This window comes from Colobus angolensis, unplaced genomic scaffold (genome assembly GCF_000951035.1).
Source record: "Colobus angolensis palliatus isolate OR3802 unplaced genomic scaffold, Cang.pa_1.0 Scaffold78, whole genome shotgun sequence".
In the NCBI taxonomy this organism is placed as follows: Eukaryota; Metazoa; Chordata; class Mammalia; order Primates; family Cercopithecidae; genus Colobus; species Colobus angolensis.
This window is the reverse complement of record NW_012121598.1, coordinates 4,709,564-4,732,593: the sequence shown is the minus strand read 5'-3', so window position 1 is coordinate 4,732,593 and position 23,030 is coordinate 4,709,564. Positions and strand designations below refer to the sequence as shown.

General features: G+C 34.8%; 1 protein-coding gene across 2 annotated transcripts in view; it reads left to right on the top strand.

Annotated features, from left to right (window-relative positions):
* The window catches only part of FAM227B (family with sequence similarity 227, member B), a 293,298-nt gene that overhangs the window by 33,585 nt on the left and 236,683 nt on the right, over positions 1-23,030 (top strand). For both annotated transcript variants that reach the window (XM_011928590.1, XM_011928592.1), the window contains 5 exons: positions 5,241-5,472; positions 7,079-7,146; positions 16,470-16,505; positions 17,291-17,395; positions 18,698-18,796. In XM_011928590.1, the coding sequence (XP_011783980.1) occupies positions 5,241-5,472; positions 7,079-7,146; positions 16,470-16,505; positions 17,291-17,395; positions 18,698-18,796 (540 nt within the window). The remainder of the gene's footprint in view (positions 1-5,240; positions 5,473-7,078; positions 7,147-16,469; positions 16,506-17,290; positions 17,396-18,697; positions 18,797-23,030) is intronic.

Genomic DNA, 23,030 nt, shown 5'->3' with positions numbered 1-23,030 from the left:
TATTATACTGAATGGGCAAAAACTGGAAGCATTCCCTTTGAAAACCAGCAGAAGACAAGGATGCCCTCTCTCACCACTCCTATTCAACATAGTGTTGAAACTTCTGGCCAGGGCAATCAGGCAAGAGAAAGAAATAAAGGGTGTTCAAATAGGAAGAGAGGAAGTCAGATTGTCTCTGTTTGCAGATGACATGATTGTATATTTAGACAACCCCGTTGTCTCAGCACCAAATCGCCTTAAGCTGATAAGCAACTTCAGCAGTCTCATGATACAAAATCAATGTGCAGAAATCACAAGCATTCCTACACACCAATAACAGACAAATAGAGAATCAAATCATGGGTGAACTCTCATTCACAATTGCTACAAGGAGAATAAAATACCTAGGAATCCAACTTACAAGGGATGTGAAGGAACTCTTCAAGGAGAACCACAAACCACTGCTCAATGAAATAAAAGAGGATGCAAACAAATGGAAGCATATTCCATGTTCATTGATAGGAAGAGTCAATATTGTGAAATGGCCATACTGCCCAAGGTAATTTATAGATTCAGTGCCTTCCCCATCAAGCTACCACTGACTTTCTTCAAAGAATTGGAAAAAAACTACCTTAAAGTTCATGTGGAACCAAAAAAGAGCCCACATAGCGAAGACAATCCTAAGCAAAAAGAACAAAGCTGGAGGCATCCCTCTCCCTGACTTCAAACTATACTGCAAGGCTACAGTAACCAAAACAGCATGGTACTGGTACCAAAACAGATATATAGACCAATGAAACAGAACAGAGGCCTCAGAAATAACACCACCCACCTACAACCATCTGATCTTTGACAAACCCAACAAAAACAAGAAATGGGGAAAGGATTTCTTATTCAATAAGTGGTGCTGGGAAAACTGGCTAGCCATATGTAGAAAGCTGAAATGGGATCTCTTACTTACACTTTATACAAAAATTTACTCAATTTTTATTAAAGACTTAAATGTAAGGCCTAAAATCATAAAAACCCTAGAAGAAAACCTAGGCAATACCATTCAGGACATAGGCATGGGCAAAGACTTAATGGCTAAAACACCAAAAGCTATGGCAACAAAAGCCAAAATAGACAAATGGGATCTACTTTAAAACTAAAGAGCTTCTGCACAGCAAAAGAAACTATCATTACAGTGAACAGGCAACCTACAGATGGAAGAAAATTTTTACGATCTACTCATCTGACAAAGGGCTAATATCCAGAATCTACAAATAACTTAAACAAATTTACAAGAAAAAAAAAACCCCATCAAAAAGTGGGCAAAGGATGTGAGCAGTCACTTCTCAAAAGAAGACATTTATGCAGGCAACAGACAGATGAAAAAATGCTCATCATCACTGGTTGTCAGAGAAATGCAAATCAAAACCACAATGAGATACCATCTCATTCCCGTTAGAATGGCAATCATTAAAAAGTCAGAAAACAACAGATGCTGGAGAGTATGTGGAGAAATAACACTTTTACACTGTTGGTGGGAGTGTAAATTAGTTCAACCATTGTGGCAGACAGTGTGGCGATTCCTCAATGGTCTAGAACTAGAAATACCATTTGACCCAGCCATCCCATTACTGGGTATATACCCAAAGGATTATAAATCATGCTACTATAAAGACACATGCACACGTGTGTTTATTGCAGCACTATTCCCAATAGCAAAGACTTGGAAACAACCCAAATGTCCATCAATGATAGATTGGATTAAGAAAATGTGGCACATATACACCATGAAATACTGTGCAGCCATAAAAAAGGATGAGTTCATGTCCTTTGCAGGGACATAGGTGAAGCTGGAAACCATTATTCTCAGCAAACTATCACAAGGACAGAAAACCAGGCACCACATGTTCTCACTCATAGGTGGGAATTAAACAATGAGAAAACTTGGACACAGGGCAGGGAACATCACACACTGGGGCCTATCAGTGAGTAGGAGCCTGGGGGAGGGATAGCATTATGAGAAATACCTAAGGTAAATGACGAGTTGATGGGTGCAGCAAACCAACATAGCACATGTACACCTATGTTACAAACCTGCACATTATGCACGTGTACCCTATAACTTTAAAGTATTAAAAAAAAGAAATTGAAGATAAGACAAGTAAATGGAAAAGTATCTTGTATTTATGGATTAGATGAGTTAATATTGTCAAAATGTCTACTACCCAATGTGACCTACATATTTAGTGCAATTTTTATCAAAATTTTAATGGCCTTTTTCACAAACGTAGAAAAAAATTCTAAAATTTGTGTGGAACCCAAAGATTTGTAATTGTCAAATCAATCTTGAATAAAAAGGAACAAAGCTGGTACTTGGGAGGCTGAGGCAGAAGAATGGCGTGAACCTGGGAGATGGGGCTTGCAGTGAACTGAGATTGCTCTGCTGTACTCCAGCCTGGGCAACAGAGCAACACTTCGTCACACACACAAAAAAAAAAAAAAAAAGAAAAGAAAAGAAAAAAAAAGAACAAAACTGGAGATATCACTACCTGACTTTTTTTTTTATTCTGTCACCCAGGCTGGGGTGTAGTGGTGTGATCATGGTTCACTGCAGCCTCAAATTCCTGGATTCAAACAATCCTCCCACCTCATCCTCCCTAGTAGCTGGGACTACAGGCATGTGCCACCATGCCTGGCCAAGTTTTTGTATATTTTAGAGACAGGGTTTCTCTGTGTTGCCCAGGCTGGTCTTGAATTCCTGTACTCAAGTGATTTACCCACCTCAGCCTCCCAAAGTGCTGAAATTATAGACATGAGCCACCTCACTCGACCCTCACTTATAAAATATACTACAAAGTTATAGTAATCAAGGCAACATGGTAATGACATAAAAACAGACATGTATAATAATAAAACTGAATACGGAACTCAGAAATAAGTCCACACATTTACAGTCAATTGATTTTTTACAGCAGTGTCAAGAATGCACAATGGAGACATGATAGTCTCTTCAGTAAATTTTGTTGGGACAACTGAGTATCCACATGCAGAAGAATCAGATTGAACCCTTATCTCACATAATATACAAAAATCAGTGCAACATGGATTAAAGATTTAAATGTAAAACCAAAACTGTAAAACTACAAGAAGAAAATATAGGGGAAAAACTCTAACATTGGTCTGTACAGTGAATTTTTGGATGTGAAACCAAAAGCACAGGCAAAAATAAATAAATGGGATAATATCAAACTAAAAATTTCTGCCCAGCAAGGGAAACAATCAAGAGTAAGAGAGACAACCTGTAGAATGGGTGAAAATATTTGAAAACCATAGATCTAATAAGGGCTTAATGCCCAAAATATGTGATGGGACTCAACTCTGTAGCAACAAAACTAATAACCTGATTTAAAAATGGGCAAAGGACTGGAATAGACATTTCTTAAAAGAAGACATCAAAACAGCCAACAGCAATGTGAAAAGATGATCAACATCATTAGTTATCTGGAAAATACAAATTAAAAGCACAGTGAGACATCACCTCACACCTGTTAGAATGGCTGTTATGAAAAAAACAAAAATAACTAGATTTGACAAAAACGTAGAAAATGGAACATTTGAAAACTGCTGATGGGAATGTAAATTAATACAGCCGTTATGAAAAACCATAAGGATATTCCTCAAAAAATTATAATAGAGCTACCACGTGATCTAGCAATCTCATTTCTAAGGTAAAATTCAAAGGGGATGATATGAATATGTCAAAGAGATGTCTGCACCCTGATGGTCATTACAGCATTATTCACAATATCCCAGATACGGAATCAACCTAAGTGCTTTTCAACATAAGAATGGAAAAAGAAAATGTGTTGTGTGTGTGGCTATATATACGTAAAACACATTTTCTTTGTGGGTGTGTGTGTGTATACATGCACACATATTATACACACAGTAGAATATTAGAATATTATTCAGCCTTAAGAAAGAGGCTGGGCGCGGTGGCTTATGCCTCTAATCCCAGCACTTTGGAGGCCAAGGCGAGCGGATCATGAGGTCCGGAGTTTGAGACCAGTCTGGCCAACATAGCGAAACCGCATCTCTTTTAAAAAATATAAAAATTAGTTGGGCATGGTGGTGCATGCCTGTAATCCCAGCTACTTCGGAGGCTGAGACAGGAGAATCGCTTGAACCTGGGAGGTGGAGGTTGTGATGAGCCGAGATCATGCCACTGCACTCCAACTTAGGCAACAGAACAAGACTCCGTCAGGAAGGAAGGGAGGGAGGGAGGGAGGGAGTCTGTCTCTATTTTTGACAATGTAGATGAGCTTGGAGGACAGGATGCTTTGTAAAAAATAAGCCAGGCACCAAAAGGAAACTGTGGCATGATCTCACTTATAAGTGGAATGTATAAAAATGGAACTCATAGGAGCAGAAAGTAGAATGAAATCTTACTGGGGCTTGTGAAAGAAAAGGAGAAATGGATTAAAGGGTGCAAAGTTTCAGACAGAATAGATAAATTCTGGGAATCTGTTGGTCAGCATCATGATCATAGTTAATAATAGTGTATTGTGTACTTGAAAATTGCTAAAAGAGTGGATCTTAAATGTTCTCAACACACGTTAACTGTGCGAGGTGATGGATATGTTAATTACCTTTTTGGCAATCATTGCACAGTTAATACATCTATCGAAGCTTCACATTGTGCACTATAAATATTTAAAATTTTATGCTTTAATAAAACTAGAAAAAAATGAAAATAAATTAAAATTATCTCTTCTAATCTTCCCCCTTCGCATCCCCACAGATACTATGGAACAGGCGTAGACTGAAAGGGACCAAAGAGACATGAAGTCAAAACCTAACATTTTTATTCTGAACTAGATTATTTTGCTATAAAGGCCATAATTGGTTCCACTGAAATTTGAATAGAGTCTTTGTATTAAATATAAATAATGTATCAGTGCCAATTTCCTGATTTTAATGGTTGCATTTATTATGTAGGAGAATGTTTTTGGTTTTCGGAACTATACATTGAAGTTTTAAAGGATGATGGGCTATCATATAAGCAAATTATTCTGAAATGATTCAGGAAAATAGTTTTAGTAAAGCACTTGTAACTTTTATGATGTTTGTGATTGTTTCAAATTTTTAAAAAGTAATTTAAAAACAATTCTGTGGAATAAAATCTCAATTATAGCTCATTGGTTTTGAACTCTTATTTAAATTCATTAAAAATGACTTAAGCTGTATTCTCTCTTTCACATTTTTTGCAGGATTATTGGCCAAGGGAAATCCATTTTAGAGATGATGATGAATGGTCATGCACTCTGAAAAAAATAAAAGAAGATAGTTCATTTGTTTCAATTTATACACACCTATGGGAAAATGTTCCTCGAATATTTGAAGTACTTTTGATCATGGAATCAAAATTAAAGGAATATTCACTTATTTTGCAAAACCACACCTCTAAAATATTTAAGTGGAAAAGCATGATTTCTGAGACAAGTGAGCCTTATTTATTTTTATCTTTTATAGAAATGGAGTCTCACTATGTTTCCCAGGCTGGTCTCCGAATCTTGGCCTAAAGTGATCCTCCTGAGTCACCCTCCAAAAGTGTTGGAATTACAAGCATAAGCCAGTGCACCTGGCCAGTCCTTATTTTTTGTATTAGTAAAGTAATGGTTGGTCAGCTGTCTGTGTGTGTATGTTTGTGTGTAATCTCATAAATAATAAAATTCTAAGGTATAAAATAAATCTTAAAAATATTTTATTTTAAAACCTCTTCATTTCAAAATGGTTCAATACAGATTTTTTTAGTTGAACATAAATATGTGGTTTCAAAGGAAGTATTACTAAAAGCCTTAAAACAGTTGTTAAACTGTTAAGCTTTTGTTAAATTGAAGTAGAGGTACAGAGTATTACAAAAACAGGAGAGCAAGATTGCATCAACTAATATTCTTACTGGAAACAAACATATCAGCAAAGGTCAGGATAGAACAGAAATATCTAAAACTGAAAGTAAAAGGAGTGATAGTTAGCCTATATGGGTTCGCAGGCTAGTTTGTAGGAGTCGCTGGTATTCACTATGGAATAACTGAATGAATGACAAAGCACACAGCAAGTAATGATAATTTTTACTTTTCGATATTTGTACAACATTTTTCTTATCTAATTGTATGAACATTTCCAGAATAGTTTTAAATACTTATTCTTGTCTTATTCTTGATTTAATGGGCAAATTTGTCATATAGATGTCTTGAAAATGGTATCAATTGTACTTATAAAGTAGTTTTAGATATCAAATTAGATTCATTATGTTATTTTGGTATTTAATATTCTTTTTTGGACTTAGATTTGTGTAATTCTGAAGATGTGTTTAAATACACTTCAAAATTAACTTTTTAAATTTTCGTGTTTAAATTGTACATTTTTAAATTTTTATATTTTTAACGTATAAAAGTTATATATAGCTTCTGTGTATGTATATATAAACACACACACATGTGTATATCTTGTATACACACATACACACAGACACCCGTGTGTGCATATAAATTCATCTCATAATGAAATAAAATATCCACAAGTAAAGTATGAACATATCCTTTATATCTTCCTCCTGTTTTTTAAAAAAGGTAATGTTTTATATACATATTGTCCTCAATATGTAGATATCAGAACTTGGATTCAAGTCTATTTAGGTTATCTGACTTCAGAGCCCCCCATATTGTCTCACTGGGCCATGCTCTACAGTACTGCACTTTATTGAAATTAAGGTAACCATGAAACAACCAAGTGTAAGTGGCTGAGCTATTTGAAAAATGTGGACTTTTTTAGGAGAGAGGGATTGACGTAAAACTTTAGACATAGGAGTAAGTGCCACAGACATGTTAGTTGGAACATGATATTTCAGAAAAAGGAAACAAGATATACTTTATATAATAATTCCAATTATTAATTCAACTAACAGTGTGTATTAACATATGCTTATCAAAATTGCTAGTTGATTTCATTGAATAATTTTGTATATAATTTATTTAAAGTATTTAAAATTTTATTTTTAGAGGAGGTACATATATATAATATACTATGAATTCTTATTTTCTTAAAGGTTCTTATAGAAAATTGGAAAGATATGGGGAATTTCTAAAGAAGTACCATAAGAAAAAAAACATAATGGTATGGTATCTATGTTTTTATCATCTTTGAAAATTGGATTTTCACAGAGAATATAAACACTACATTTCCACAGATGAGCACTGATAACATTTTTGTAAATGTCCTTTTAGTCTACTGTTACCAATCTATCATCTATCTCTATATTTTAAAGATAGCTGTGCTTACCTTCTTTTCATACTCAGTATTATTGAGTATTGGCATCTTCACATAACTACAAGTTATTTGAAGACTTATTTCAAGGTATACTGTTCCATTTTTTGGTTATTTAATAATTTATAACATACTTAGTAGTGCAGGTCCCCTTTCAGCCCTCTTCTTTTAGAAAATTAATTCTTTTTGATGACCTTTAGATTACTTTGCCAATTTTAAAAATCTTCGAGATTTTGATAAAAATGGCAAGTCTTTTGAATTACTTTCAGATACTTAGTCTTTTAAAAAATATGTTCTAAAATTATATAATGTTAGAGCTAGAAAAACTGTGTGTCACCATTGGTCTAGCCATCTCATTTAATGCTTTATTTTTAAAAATTAAACTTTTATTTTCAGTTCAGGAGTACATGTGCAGGTTTGTTATATAAATAAACTTGTGACATGTGGGTTTGTTATACAGATTATTTTGTCACCTAGGTGTTAAACTTAGTGTCCATTAGTTATTTTTCCTGATTTTCTGCCTCCTCCTGCCATCCACCCTTCGATAGGCCCCAGTGTCTGTTGTTACCCTCTATGAGTTCATGTGTTCTCATAATTTAGCTCCCACTTATAAGTGAGAGCATGCAGTATTTGTTTTTCTGTTCCTGCATTAGTTTGCTAAGGATAATGGCCTCCAACTGGATCCATATACCTGCAAAGGACATGATCTTGTTGTTTCTTACGGCTGCATAGTAGTCCATGGTGTCTATATACCACATTTTCTTTATGCCGTCAACCACTGATAGACATTTGGGTTGATTCCATGCTTTTGCTATTGTGAATAGTGCTGCAGTGAACATATATTTGCATGTGTCTTTATGGTAGAATGATATATATTCCTTTTCTTTCAAAAATCATCAAACTGCTTCCCACAGTGGCTGAACTAATTTATATTCCCATTAGCTGTGTATTATAAGCATTCCCTTTTCTCTACAACCTCGTCAGCTTCTGTTATTTTTTGACTTTTTAATAATAGTTATTCTGATGGGTGTGAGATGGTATCTCATTGTGGTTTTGACTTGCACTTCTCTAATGATCAGTGATGTCGAGCTTTTTTCATGTTTGTTGGCTGCATATATGTTTTCTTTTGAAAGTTGTTAGTTCATGCCTTTTGCGCACTTTTTAATGGGGTTATGTGCTTTTTTCTTGTTAAGTTCCATATGAGTTTTGGATATTAAACCTTTGTAAGATGCATAGTTTGAAAATATTTTCTCCCATTCTGTAGGTTGGTTGTTTACTCTGTTGGTAATTTATTTTGCTATGCAGAAGCTCTTTACTTCAATTGGATCCTATTTGTCAATTTTTGCTTTTGTTGCAATTGCATTTGGCATCTTTGTCATGAAATCTTTGCCCATACCTATGTCCAGAATGGTATGACCTAGGTTGTCTTCCAGGGTTTTCATAGTTTTGGGTTTTACATTTTGATCTTTAATCTATCTTGAGTTAACTTTTGTATAAGGTGCAAGGAAAGGGTTCAGTTTCAATCTTCTGCATATGGCTAGCCAGTTATCTCAGCACTATTTGTTGAATAGAGAGTCCTTTTCCCATTGCTGTTTTTTGTCGGCTTTGTCAAAGATCAGATAGTTGTAGATATGTGGCCTTATTTATGGGTTCTTTATTCTGTTCCATCGGTCTATGTGTCTGTTTTTGTACCAGTTCCATGCTGTTTGGGTGGCTGTAGCCCTGTAGTTTATAATAGTTTGAAGTTAAGTAGCATGAACAGCTTTGTTGTTTTTGCTTAGGATTGTCTTGGGTATTTGAGCTCTTTTTTTGGTTCCATATGAATTTAAAAATAGCCTTTTCTAGTTCTGTGAAGAATGTGATTGGTAGTTTAATAGGAATGACATTGAATCTACAAATTGCTTTGGGCAGTGTGGTCATTTTAACGATACTGATTCTTCCTGTTCATAAGCATGGAATGTTTTTCCATTTGTTTGTGTCATCTCTGATTTCTTTGAGAAGTGTTTTGTAGTTCTTGTAGAGCTCTTTCACCTCCCTGGTAAGCAGTATTCCTAGATATTTTTGTGTGTCTGTGGCAATCGTGAATGGGATTGTGTTTCTGATTTGGCTCTTGGCTTGACTGTTGTTGTTATATAGGAGTACTAGTGATTTTTATACATTAATTTCGTATCCTGAGACTTCGCTGAAGTTGTTTATCAGCTTAAGGAGCCTTTGAGACTGTGGGGTTTTCTAGGTATAGGATCATGTCATCTGAAAACAGGGTGGTATGACTTCCTTTCTATTTCTATTTGGACTTCTAAAAGGAAGTCTATTGGACTTCCTTTCTTTCTTTCTTTCTTTCTGTTGCCTGATAGCTCTGACTAGGGCTTCCAATACTATGTTCAATAGAAGTGGTGAGAGAGGGCATCCTTGTCTTGTGCCGATTTTCAAGGGGAATGCTTCCAGCTTTTGCCCATTTATTATGACATTGGCTGTAAGTTTGTCATAGATGGCTATTATTATTTTGAGGTATGTACCTTCAATATGTAGTTTAATGAGAGTTTTTCACATGAAAGGGTGTTGAATTTTATTGAAAGCCTTTTCTGCATCTATTGAGGTAATCATGTAGTTTTTTATTTTAGTTTTATTTATGTAATGAATCACATTTATTGATTTGCATATGTTGATCCAACTTTGCATCCCAAGGATAAAGCCTACTTGATTGTGGTGGAGAGGCTTTTTGATGTACTGCTGGATTCAATTTGCCAGTATTTTGTTGACGATTTTCACATCAATGTTCATCAAGAATATTGGCGAGTAGTTCTCTTTTTTTGTTGTATCTCTGCCCGGTTTTAGTAATAGGATGATGCTGGCCTCATAGAATAAGTTAGGGAGGAGTCCTTCTTCCTTCATTTTTTGGAATAGTTTCAGCAGGTATGGTATCAGCTCTTCTTTGTATATCTGGTAGAATTCAGTTGTGAATCTTTCTGGTCCTGGCTTTAATAGGTTGATAGGCTATTTATTACTGATTCACTTTCAGACCTCATTATTGGTCTGTTCAGGGATTCAGTTTCTTTTTGGCTCAGTCTTGGGAGGGTTATCAGTTTCTTCCAGATTTTCTAGTTTATGTACACGGAGGCATTTATAGTAGTCTCTGATGGTTGTATTTCTGTGGGGTCAGTGGTGATAATATCCCCCTTATCATTTCTTTTTTATTTTTTTGCAAATTGAAAGCAAGTTTATTTAAAAAATAAAGGGATGAAAAAATGACTACTCCATAGGCAGAGCAGCCCAAAGGACTGCTGGTTGCCCATTTTTATGGTTATTTTTGATGATATGCTAAACAAGGGGTGGATTATTCAAGCCTCCCCTTTTTAGACCAAAAAGGGTAACTTCCTGACATTGCCATGTCATTTGTAAACTGTGATGGCACTGGTGGGAGTGTAGCAGTGAGGATGACTTGAGGTTGGTCACTCTCGTCGCCATTTTGGTTTTGGTGGGTTTGGGCTGCCTCCTTTACTGCAACCTGTTTTATCAGCAAGGTCTTTATGATCTGTAAACTTTTGTTCTGATCTCCTATTCCCTTATCATTTCTGATTGTGTTTATTTGATTCTTCTCTCTTTTCCTCTTTATTAGTCTAGCTAGCAGTCTATTTTGTTAATTAAAAAAAAAAAAAAACAGGAGTTGTCCTGGATTCATTGATCTTTTTAATGTTTTTTTGTGCCTCAGTCTCCTTCAGCTCAACTCTGATTTTGGTTATTTTTTTGTCTTCTACTAGCTTTGGGGTTGGTTTTCTTTTGGTTCCCTGGTTCTTTTAGTTGTGATGTTAGGTTGTTAACTTCAGATCTTTTTTGACTTTTCGATGTCAGCATTTAGTGATATAAATTTCCCTCTTAACACTGCCTTAGCTGTGTCCCAGAGATTCTGGTATGTTATATCTTTGTTCTCATTATTTTCAAAGGACTTCTTGATTTCTGCCTTAATTCCATTTTTTTTTCCTAAAAATCCTTCAGTAGCAGGTTATTCAATTTCCATGTAATTGTATGGTTTTGAGTGAATTTCTTAGTCTTGATTTCTAATTTGATTGCTGTATAGTTCAAGAGACTGTCATGAATTCAGTTCTTTTGCATTTGCTGAGGAGTGTTTTACTTCCAATTATGTGATCGATTTTAGAGTATTTCCCATGTGGGCAATGAGAATGTGTATTCTATTATTTTGGAGTGGTGAGTTCTGTAGATGTCTACCAGGTCCATTTGACCCAGTGCTGGGTTTAGGTCCTGAATACCTTTGTTAATTTTCTGCCTCAGTGGTCTGTCCTAATACTGTCAGTGGGCTGTTAAAAGTCTTCCAGTATTACTGTATGGGAGTTTAAGTCTCTTTGAAGGTCTCTAAGAGCTTGCTTTATGAATCTGGTTGCTCCTGTTTTGGGTGCATACATATTTAGGATAGTTAGGTCTTCTTGTTGAATTGAGACTTTTACTGTTATGTAATTCCCTTGTCTTTTTTGATATTTTTGATTTGAAGTCTGTTTTGTCTGAAATTAGGATTGCAACTCCTGCTTTTTTCTGTTTCTCAGTTTCTTGGTAAATTTTTCTCCATTTCTTTGCTTTGAGCCTATGTGTGTCATTGCATGCAAGATGGGTCTCTTGAAGATAGCATACTCATGCATCTTGGTTCTTTATCCAGCTTTCCGCTCTGTGCCTTTTAATGGGGGCATTTAGCCCCCATTTACATTCAAGGTTAGTATTGATATGTGTTGATTTGATCCTGTCATCATGATGTTAGCTGGTTATTATGCAGATTTGTTTATGTGTTTGCTTTATAGTGTCACTGGTGTATGTACTGCAAGCAGGTGCAGCCAGGCTGGGGCCCTGGGAGAGACCAGCAGACCATGGGGTGCCCAAGATGGATTGGCCCCATCTTTTGGGCAAGGTGACCTTGTATAGTTCAGGTCTGACAGTTCCTCTAGGGCTGTTATCTTGTTGTTAGTTGGTTATTATGCAGACCTGATTGTGTGGGTGCTTTTTAGTGTCATTGGTGTATGTACTTAAATAATGTTTTTCTGGTGGCTAGTAACAGTCTTTGATTTCCGTATTTAGCACTCCCTGAAGGACCTCTTGCAAGGCAGGTGTGTTGGTAACGAATGCCTTTAACATTTGCTTATCTGAAAAAGATCTTATTTCTCCTTCACTTATGAAGCTTAGTTTGGCTAGATAGGAAATTCTTAGTTGGAATTTCTTTTCTTTAAGGATACTGAATACAGCTGGGTACAGTGGCTCAGCCTGTAATCCAGCACTTTGGGAGGCCGAGGCAGGTGGATCACGTGAGGTCAAGAATTTGAGACCATCCTGACCAACATGGTGAAACCCCATCTCTACTAAAAATACAAAATTAGCTAGGTGTGGTGGTGCATAATCCCAGCTACTTGGGAGGCTGAGGTAGGAGAATCACTTGAACCCAAGAGGGGGAGGTTGCAGTGAGCCAAGATTGTGCCACTGCACTCCAGCCTGGGCAACAAGAGCAAAACTATGTCTCAAAAAAAAAAAAAAAAAAACCAATACTGAATATAGGCCCCCAATCTCTTCTGGCTTGTAGGATTTTTGCTGAAAAGTCTGCTGTTAGCCTGGTGAGATTCCCTTTGTAGGTTTACCTGCCCTTCTTTCTAGCTGCATTTAATATTTTTTCTTTCGTGTCAGCCTTAGAGAATCTGATAACTATGTGTCTTGTGGATGGTCATCTTGTATAGTATCTCACAAGGGTTCTCTCTGTTTCCTGAATTTAAATGTTGGCCTCTCTGACGAGGTTTGGGAAATTATCATGGATGATGTCCTGAAATATGTTTTACAAGTTCCTTTTCTCTCCCTCTTTTTCAGGAACACTAGTGAGTATAGATTTGATCTCTTCACATAATCTTATATTTCTCAGAGGTTTTGTTCATTATTTTTTATTTATTTTTGTGTGACTGAGTTATTTCTGAGAAGCAATCTTTGAGGTCTGAGATTCATTCCTCAGCTTGGTCTATTCTGCTGTTAATACTTGTGATTGTATTATTAAATACTTGTAGTGTGTTTTTCAGCTCTGTCAGTTCAGTTTGGTTCTTTCTTAAAATTATCGTTTCAACCTTCAGCTCCTGTATTGTTTTATTGTAATCCTTAGATTCTTTGGAGTCGATTTCAGTTTCTCCTGAATTTTCATGATCTTTATTTCTAGCCGTGTTCTGAATTCTTTGCCTGTTATTTCAACCATTTCAACCTGGTTAAGCACCATTAGTGGAACTAGTGCAGACATTTGGAGGAAAAAGACACTTTGGCTTTTTGAATTGCCAGAGTTCTTGTGCTGATTCTTTCTCATCCGTGTGGGCTGATGTTCCTTTAACTGTGGTGTAGTTTGAGTGTAGTCAGTTGACTTTGTTTCTGGATATTTTCCGAGGGCTGAGACTTTGTCTTGGGTGTTTTTTTGTAGCTGAATTATTGTCGTTAGAGTTATCGGGAAATGTATTTGCACAATATTTTTAGTGTTGAAGTTTGGGATGTGATTCAGTAGATGGTGCTTAAACATACTGGTTAGTAGCTAGGCACTTGCTCAGCCAAATGGTTCTTCTGTATTTCCTCACATTTACAAGGCATGCTCCTTTCAAAGAAGTTTTAAAATTCTGACTACTTAATTTTATCAAATGACTTTTCAAAATCTATTGAAATGGCCTTTAGGTAAATTATACTAACAAAAGTTTTAATAGTTATTCTTTTTGTTAAATATGAAAGTTTTATTGGATTTATCAATCAGAATTTTAACATGTATGTATATTTTTGTGGTCTCATTTTTCAGGTTATATGACCAAAAACTATGGTTTTTGTTACTGCAACTCTGCTGCTTGAAAACTTCCACTGTTTTTTTTCCTCCTGCAGAATAAACCTTGGAGATTAACCTTAACATTTAATTAAATCTGACTTCATCTTTTTTATTGATACATAATCATTCTACCCATTTATAGGGTACATGTGATATTTTGATGCATGCATGCAATGTGTAATGATCAAATCAGGTTATTTAGAATAGCTATCATTTTTGTGTCAGGAATATTTCAAACCTTCTTTTATAGCTATTTTGAAATATATAAGACATTGTTGCTAACTATAGTTGCCCTACTATGCTATCAAACAGTAGAACTTAACTATGCTAAATAACTATATGTTTTTACACATTAACCAACCTCTCTTAATCCCCTCCACTCCCCCAACACCCTTCTCACAGCCTCTGGTAACCACCATTCTACTCTATACCTCCACAAGATAAACTTTTTAAGTGCCCACATATGAGTAAGAACACATAATACTTGTCTTTCTGTGCCTGTCTTATTTCACTTAACAGACAACCTCCAGTTTTATCCATATTGCTGCAAATGACAGGATTTCATTCATTTAATGGCTACATAATATTCCATTGTGTATATATGCCACATTTTATCTATTTATCCTTTGATGGAAACTTAGGTTGGTTCTATACCTTAGCTGTAGTGAATAGTGTTCCAGTAAACCTGAGAGTGCAGGTATCCCTTTGATTTCCTCTCTTTTGGAGAGACACTGAGTAGCGGGATTGCTGGACTAATTGTATGATAGTTCTATTTTTAGTTTTTTGAGAAACCTCTGTGCTGTTTTCCATGATAGCTGTACTAATTTACATTCCCACCAACAGTATTATAAGAATTCTCTTTTCTCTTCATCCTTACTAGCATTTGTTGTTTTTTGGTAATAGCCATTCCAACTTGGATAAGATGATGTTTCATTGTGGGTTTGACTTGCATTTCTCTGATGATTTGTGATGTTGAACGTTTTTCATAGGCCATTTGTATGTCTTCTTTTGAGAAATGTATATTCAGATCCTTTACCCACTTTTTGATGGTATTATTTGTTGTTTATTTTTGCTGTTGAGTTGTTCTAGTTCCTTGAATACTAATATATTCTGGATATTAGTCTCTTATTAAATAAATGGTTTGCAAATATTTTCTTCCATTACACAGGTTGTCTCATCACTCTGTTAATTGTTTCCTTTGTTGTACGGAAGCCTCCTATTTTAATATAGTCCCATTTCTGACCCCATCTTTATTGATCTATAACTTTCAAGCACATAGCCTTCTTTCCAATCATATTTGATCTCATTTTTCCTAAAAAGTCTCTCTTTCTTATTCTTGTGTACACTTTAAAAAATGAGAATAATATGATCCTCTTTCTGGAAGCAATACATCATTCTTTCCAATTTGTTTTATATGTCATATGTCATCTCCTTTCTAAAATATGTGTATGTGTAATATGTGTGTATGTGTGGTATTGTGTGTGTTAAACTTACTTTTAAGCTTAGTTATTATTGGAGTAAGAAGAATGTGGAAATTAACTTGCTATCTATCTATGTCTGTCTATAGTATATATATATTATATATGTTTTATATATATGTAAACATGACTAGATGATCAAAAACTAATCTATGTGTATAAAGCAGTATAGTAGACATTAAAATTTGCCACCCAGATTCCCTTTCAAAGAAGGATCTGTGCTCTACGGGCTAAGAGTGCTGTTAAGGGACACTCTTCAACTGTCAGTCCCTTCATTGGTTTCCTGACCTCCAGAGAACTTCCTCTTCTGAGGAAGCTTCTTTCCAGGAACCATCCAGTGACTGCTCAAGTTGGAGCAGAAAGTCTTGGCTATTTCAGTCCAATGAAGGACAACTATGATCGGTACTTTCAGCTCTAGAACTCTTCTTCAAGCTAGTTGTGGCTATTAGGCCTCCATCGTAGCTAATTTCTCCATCTGCCCAATCCTGCCTCTTCCCTTGACTGCCAAAGGCATTGATTCCAAAGGCATTCGCAATAAACATTCTGAACACTAAACTTCCCCAGAGAGTCTATTTCCCAGGAACCTCACTGTAATAAGTAGTTTGTTTATTACAGTCCTTATCTCTCTTTGTTTTGTTTGTGTATGTATCTGATTCCATTTTTGAACCATAACTAGTTTGAGGGCAAGGGTCATCTTTGAATTTCTGGTATTAAACACAGCAATAGTATTTTAGGCCTCTGTAGAATATATATATATACACATGTATCTATATTTATCTATGCATACTAGTTAACTAAACAAATTTACTAAATGTAAAATTTCTTTAATTTAGAGTTTTAAAGATTTTATTTAAAATGTTTTCCAGCTTTCAGATGAAATGGAGACAGAGAAGAATATAGAGGTACTTAAAATTTCTGTTCTGCCAGATTGTATATCAAGTGTATTATGTAGGACTAAAATAATGTTTACAACAATATAAATATAGTTCTAAATATAGAGAGAGGTTCCAGAGGAGAGGGTTGGAAACAGGTATAGAAGCTTTTTCTTTCTGCCTAGTCTTTATTTACTTGTGCGTAGTCTAGCTAAAATTCTTGATCACTTGAGTTTATGTCAAAATTAGTTCTGAAATATTTTGTTTTTATTTTAGGTATGGCATATGAATGTACCAGGGTTTTTAATTTCAGAGAAAGCAGAACATATGAAGGGTTTTCTTTTTTTTTTTGCAGGGGGTGTGGGGAATGGAGCCTCACTCTGTGGTCCAGGCTGGAGTGCAGTGGCACAACGTTGGCTCACTGCAACCTCTGCCTTCCAGGTTCAAGTGATTCTCCTGCCTCAACCTCCCAAGTAGCTGTGATTACAGGTGCATGCCACCATGCACAGCTAATTTTTGTATTTTTAATAGAGATGGAGTTTCACCATGTTGTCCAGGCTGGTCCTGAACTCCTGACCTCAAGTGATCCACCCACTTTGGCCTCCCCCTGTGCTGGGATTACAGGTATGAGCCACCATACCTGGCCGAAGGTGTTTCTTAGATGGGATATATAATTTTTAGTTAATTTAGTAAAAAGAAGTAAAATAATTATGTTAATGAGTCATAGTTAAGTGTTGGTCTTCTGTAGTTATACGAGTCTACTATATTGAGAAGAGTGAAATATTTACTCTCCTGTTTTATTTTCCTCTTTCTAGGGTTGCAGCTTCACAGGATTCAAAGCAAATGAACTTACTAAGCTACCCAGACATTTGGATGCCGAACGAATTTATCTTTTTATTTTAAAAGCCCATAATTTTGATGTATGTAAATATTTCATTTTATCGTAGGATAAATTTTGACAGTATGATTTAATGAATCAGACCTATATTTAAAGCTATGAGAAATTAGGTGTTTAGCAAGATTTGATCCTTTGGGCATTAAATTTGGCAGGAAAGACAAGTGATGTTTCTAACCCACTGATTACCAGAAAAGAATGTTTTAAACTCTGTGTTACTGCTTTGGGACCCTGAGGTTGCTAGTGTGCACTGGCTTGGCATGTAACCGTAACAGGTGTGTTTTCCTTCTTGTCTGTTCCTGTTCTGTCAGCTCAGGATGTTTTAGCCTGATCATTTTTGATCCTGAAATAAGTTTTGAGTGCCCTTCTTCACAACCCTTCTGGGTGTTTCTTTTGAGTCTCCAAGTGTCTGTGGGAATTTTTGGGTAGTATCCCTATAGGGTAACCAAACGATGAAAAACTGCAGGTGTTGGGAGGTCATTAGATCAATAACCAGTGAATACCAGGGCTAAAATGAGGATAAGATGGTTACCTGGTAAAACTGCTCATTTTGCCCTCCGTGACTAAATTATCCATGATTAAATGGACACATTGCCATTTAATCCAATTTTGATTAATTGTTTGCTTAGAAAGAACACTAGACAGGCTTAGGATAGGGGCTTATTGGAATAGAAGTCCGTGATTGTTTGTATTTGTCCTCAGTGGAAAAGGTGGAAATAATGGCATGAATCTTACATGTTTGCTGTTCTTGGTTGTCCTTTCGATATCTACTAGCCAAATATGGTTATTGAGCATGTGAAATGTGGCTAGTATGACTGAGGAGCTGAATTTTTTATTGTATTTCTTTTAACTACTTTATATATAAATCTAAAAACTAAATTTCATTTAGTTATTAAAATGCTTTTAATTATGCTTGGAACAAAATTACAAACATGTATTCTATGAAGTCTAAATATTAATCTAGTACTTCTGATGAAAATGTAGTGTTCAAGTTAAGGTATGCTATCAAAAATATATACCATGTTTCAAATGCCTAGTACTAAAAATGGAATGCAAAATATTTTAATAATTTTTATAAAAATTATGTGTTGAAATATTTTAAATATATTTAGTTAAATAAAATGTCACTAAAATTAATTTCACTCCTTACTTTTTTAATGTGGCTACAAGAAAATTTAACATTATGTATGTGGCTCATGTTAAATTTCTGTTGGACAGTGCTGATCTGTAAGCATTGAAAGCATACTCTTTATAAAGCCTATTTACATTAACATGTTTTGTAATATATTTTAATCTCCATGCATCTCTCTTTTGTTTTTTTCCATAGGAAACAGTTTTTAAAATCTGGAAGACTCATTTTCTCTCAGAAGCCTCCATTGCTCTTTTGCATGACTCCTTTTGGTGGTGGTTCCTCCATAAATTCAGGGTATAGTGATTTTTAAAAATTTCTTTTTAAGTTGATGTTTGGCTTAATCAATTTTTCAGTAGAGATAAGTCTAGTACAAAAATGCTTTTCTGGATGCAACTACAGAGATGAGTTTTTGAGCATTCCACACATTAGAAATCCTATTTGAAGTCTAGAGTTCTTTCAGAGAAGTTAAAACTTTAATATAGATTTCAAAAGATTCTGGATCTTTGAAATTAGACTTCATATATTATATATATCATAATATATATCACATATAATTAAGAGTCAGATTTTTAATCAGAAGATCCAGAATTAGAAAGGTGAGAATTCTGATTAGGATTGAACAGATAAAGAAGGTGTATTAGTCTGTTTTCACACTCTTATAAAGAACCACCTAAGACTGGGCAATTTATGAAGGAAAGAGATTTAATTGACTCACATTTCCACATGGCTGTGGAGGCCTCATGAAACTTACAATCATGGTGGAAGGCAAAAGGGAAGCAGGCACCTTCTTCACAGGGAGGCAGGAAAGAGAGAAAGGGAAGGGAAAGTGCCACACTTTTTAAACCACAGATCTCGTGAGAACTCACTGACTATTACAAGAACATCATGGGGGAAACCATTCCCATGATCCAGTCACCTCCCATCAGGTCCCTCCCTCAACATGTGGGGATTATAATTCAAGATGAGATTTGGTTGGGGAGACAGAGCCAAACCATATCAGATGTGGTATCTGGGAATCAATAAGAGAAGAAATAAGCAGCACATGAAACTGTGTTTTACTAGAAGAATTTCAGTAATAATATTATAATACCCTTAATGTTCTAAAAAATAGCTCTTGGGACCTTGACTACAAAAAAGACAAGTACCTGGAAAGTGCATCATTCCCCTCCAAACAACAACAAAATAAAGACATTTAACTTACAAAGTCAGTTTTTTTTTTAACCCATCATATAAATTAGATTTCAAAGCAAAGAATATTACCAGGGATAAAGAAAGTAATTTTATAATGCTGAAGTGGTCAACTCATCAACCTGACTTAACAATTCCAAATATTTATGCACCTAATAAAAATGCTTCAAAACATTTAATAAAAACTTGTAATACTTTAAAAAGAAATACACAAATCAATATGTATAGAGACTTCAGTCCCTTCTTTGAATAGTTGGTAGAATATACAGAAAATTAGTAAGGATACAGAATAATATAGAAGGCTTAAACAACACTCTCAAGCAACTTGACGTAATTGACATTTATTAAACATCTCTCCTGTATTCGTTGGTTTTGTGCTACAATAACAGAATATAACAGAATGGTGATTTATAGTGAACAGAATGAATTGACTCACAGTAGGCTAGGAAGTCCAAGATAGAGGGGCCAGCATGTGGTGAGGGCCTTTTTGCTGCATCATCCCTTGGCAGCAGGTAGAAGATGAGAGAGAGAACAAGCAAGAGGGCCCCTCCTATGATAACAAACCCACTTCTGTGATAATGGCATAATCTGTTCATGAAGGTAATGTCCCCAAGACCCAAACACCTCCCCTTAGGCCTCATCTCCCAACACCACTGCATTGGGGATCAAGTTTTCAATACATGAACTTTCGGGGACACATTCAAATCATAGCACCTCCCAATAACAGCAGAATACACATTTTTTTTAAGTCCACATTAAACATTTAATTTAAGATTAATTATATTCTGAGCTAGGAAAACATCCTAATAAGTTTATAAGAATTCAAGTCAAACACAGTATTTTCAGATCAACATGGAATTATATTATAAAATAATAACAGATATCTAAAAAATCCCCAAATATTTGGAAATGAACACAATTCTCGGTAACCATGGATCAAATCAGGAGTCAATAAGGAAATCAGAAATTCTTTTGAACTAAATGAAAATGAAAACACAGATTAAAATGTGTGAGATATAACTAAAGCAGTATTTAGAGAGAAAATCATAGAATTAAAATGCCTACATTAGAAAAAAGAGGAAGTTCTCCAAAAAAAAGGAAGTTCAGCTTCTACCTTAAGAAAGTGGAAAAAGAAAAAAAAAAACCAAACCTATGGAAAGCAGAAGAAAATAAAATAATAAAGACCATATATAATTGGTATTTTTTAAATTATAATATTGGTCTATTTAATTATAATAATATATAATTATATATTATAAATAAAATAATAAAGATTAATAACATTAAAAAGAGAAAACAAAGAAACTCAATTAGGCCAAAAGTTGGTTATTCCAGAATTCTAAAAATGAGGTAGCACAAGAGCAAACTGAAGCCTCTGTTTCACTGAGAGTGACCATAGAAGAAACAAAACCCAAATACAGCTCATTACTTAACTTAATTGAGTCAAGTCCCTAAAGGCTTAGCAAAAGAAGAGGAATGCCTATTCCCAAGCATAAATATTATGTACCTCAGTTTCTACAGGCCTATGAAAGATGCCCAGCTCTCAAACAGAAGGTATAAGACATATAAAGAAGGAAAGGAATTGTGGGGTTGTTTGGTATGAAAATGATCAGCTTAATGAGAAAATGTCACATTGTTTTTCTAGGTGAATATACAATTTTATACTCCCGTTAATATATTGAGTTCCCATTGTTCCTGAACAACCAGTGGGTCAAAGAAGAAATCAAAAAGGAAGTCAGAAAATATCTTGAGACAAATGAAAACAAAAACACAACATACCAAAACTTATGAGATGTAGCACAAGCAATGCAAAGAGGGAAATTTATAGCTGTAAATTCTTACATTAAAAAATAAGAAACCCGTAGCAATTAGGCCAGAGAAAGAAATAAAAGTATCCTAATAGAAAAGGAAGAAGTGAAATATCTGTTGGTAACAACATCTTAGATACAGAAAATCCTAAAAATTCCCCAAAAAAACTGTTTGAAATATTATATGAATTAAGTTGCAGGATACAAAATCAGCATTCAAAAATTAGTAGTATTTCTGTACAGTTACAATGAATTATACAAAAAAGAAATCAAGAAAACAATTCTGTTTACAATAGTAATAACAAAAAGTAAAATAGTTAGATTTAAACTTAACCAGGGAGGTGAGAAATCTGTATACTAGAAATATAAAACACTGATGAAAGAAATTGAAGATGACACAAATAAATGGAAAGATATCCTGTGTTTATAGATGGAAAGAATTAGTTTAATTAAAATGTCTTTACTACCCAAAGCAACCTACAGAATCAATGCAATCACTAACAAAATTCCAGTGGTGTTTTCACAGAGATAGAAAAAAACAGTTCTAAAATTTTTATGGAACTACAGAAAATCCTGAATAGTCTGAGCAATCTTGAGCAAAAAGAACAAAGCTTGAAGTATCAGACTACCTAACTTCAAAAATATACTATAATGCTGTAGTATTGTAGTAAAAAAAAACAAAAAACAAAAAAACAAAAAAAACCCAGAGAATTGGCATAAAAACAGACACATATACCAATAGAACAGAGAGCCCCCAAATAAATCTACACATTTACAGTTAATTGGTTTTCAACAAAGGTGCCAAGAACACATGACGGAGAATGGCGTCTTCAGTAACTGTTGTTGGGATAACTGAGTATCCACATGCAGAAGAAGGAAATTGAGCCCTTATTTCACATCATTTACAAAAATCAAGTCAGCATGAATTAAAGACTTAAATATAAGATCTGAAACTGTAAAACTACTAGAAGAAAACAGGAAAAGCTCCATGACATTGGTTTGTACAATGATTTTTTGAATATGAAGCCGAACGTACAGGCAACAAAAGCAAAAAATAGACAAATGGAATGGCATAAAACTAAAAAGCTTCAGCACAGCAAAGCAAACAGTCAATAGATTGAAGAGAGAACCTGTAGAATGGGAGAAAACATTTGAAAACCATACATCTGATAAGGGGTTAATGTCTGAAATATATAAGCAATTTAAACAACTTAATAGCAGGAAAGCAACCTGATTTTAAAAGGAACAAAGTAAATTAGTAAATTAGTACAGTCATTTTAGAAAATAGTATGAAGTTTCCACAAAAAAACTGAAAATAGAATCACCGTAAGATCCGGCAATCTCATTTCTGTTTATATCCAAAGGAATTAAAATTCCTGTGTTGAAAAGATTTGCACTTTCATGTTCTTTTTAGCATTAATCACAATAGCCAAGGCATGAAAGCAACCTGAATGTCCATCAATGGATGAATGGATAAAGAAGATTTGGTATATAAATATATATATACTATATATATTTGGTATATATATTAT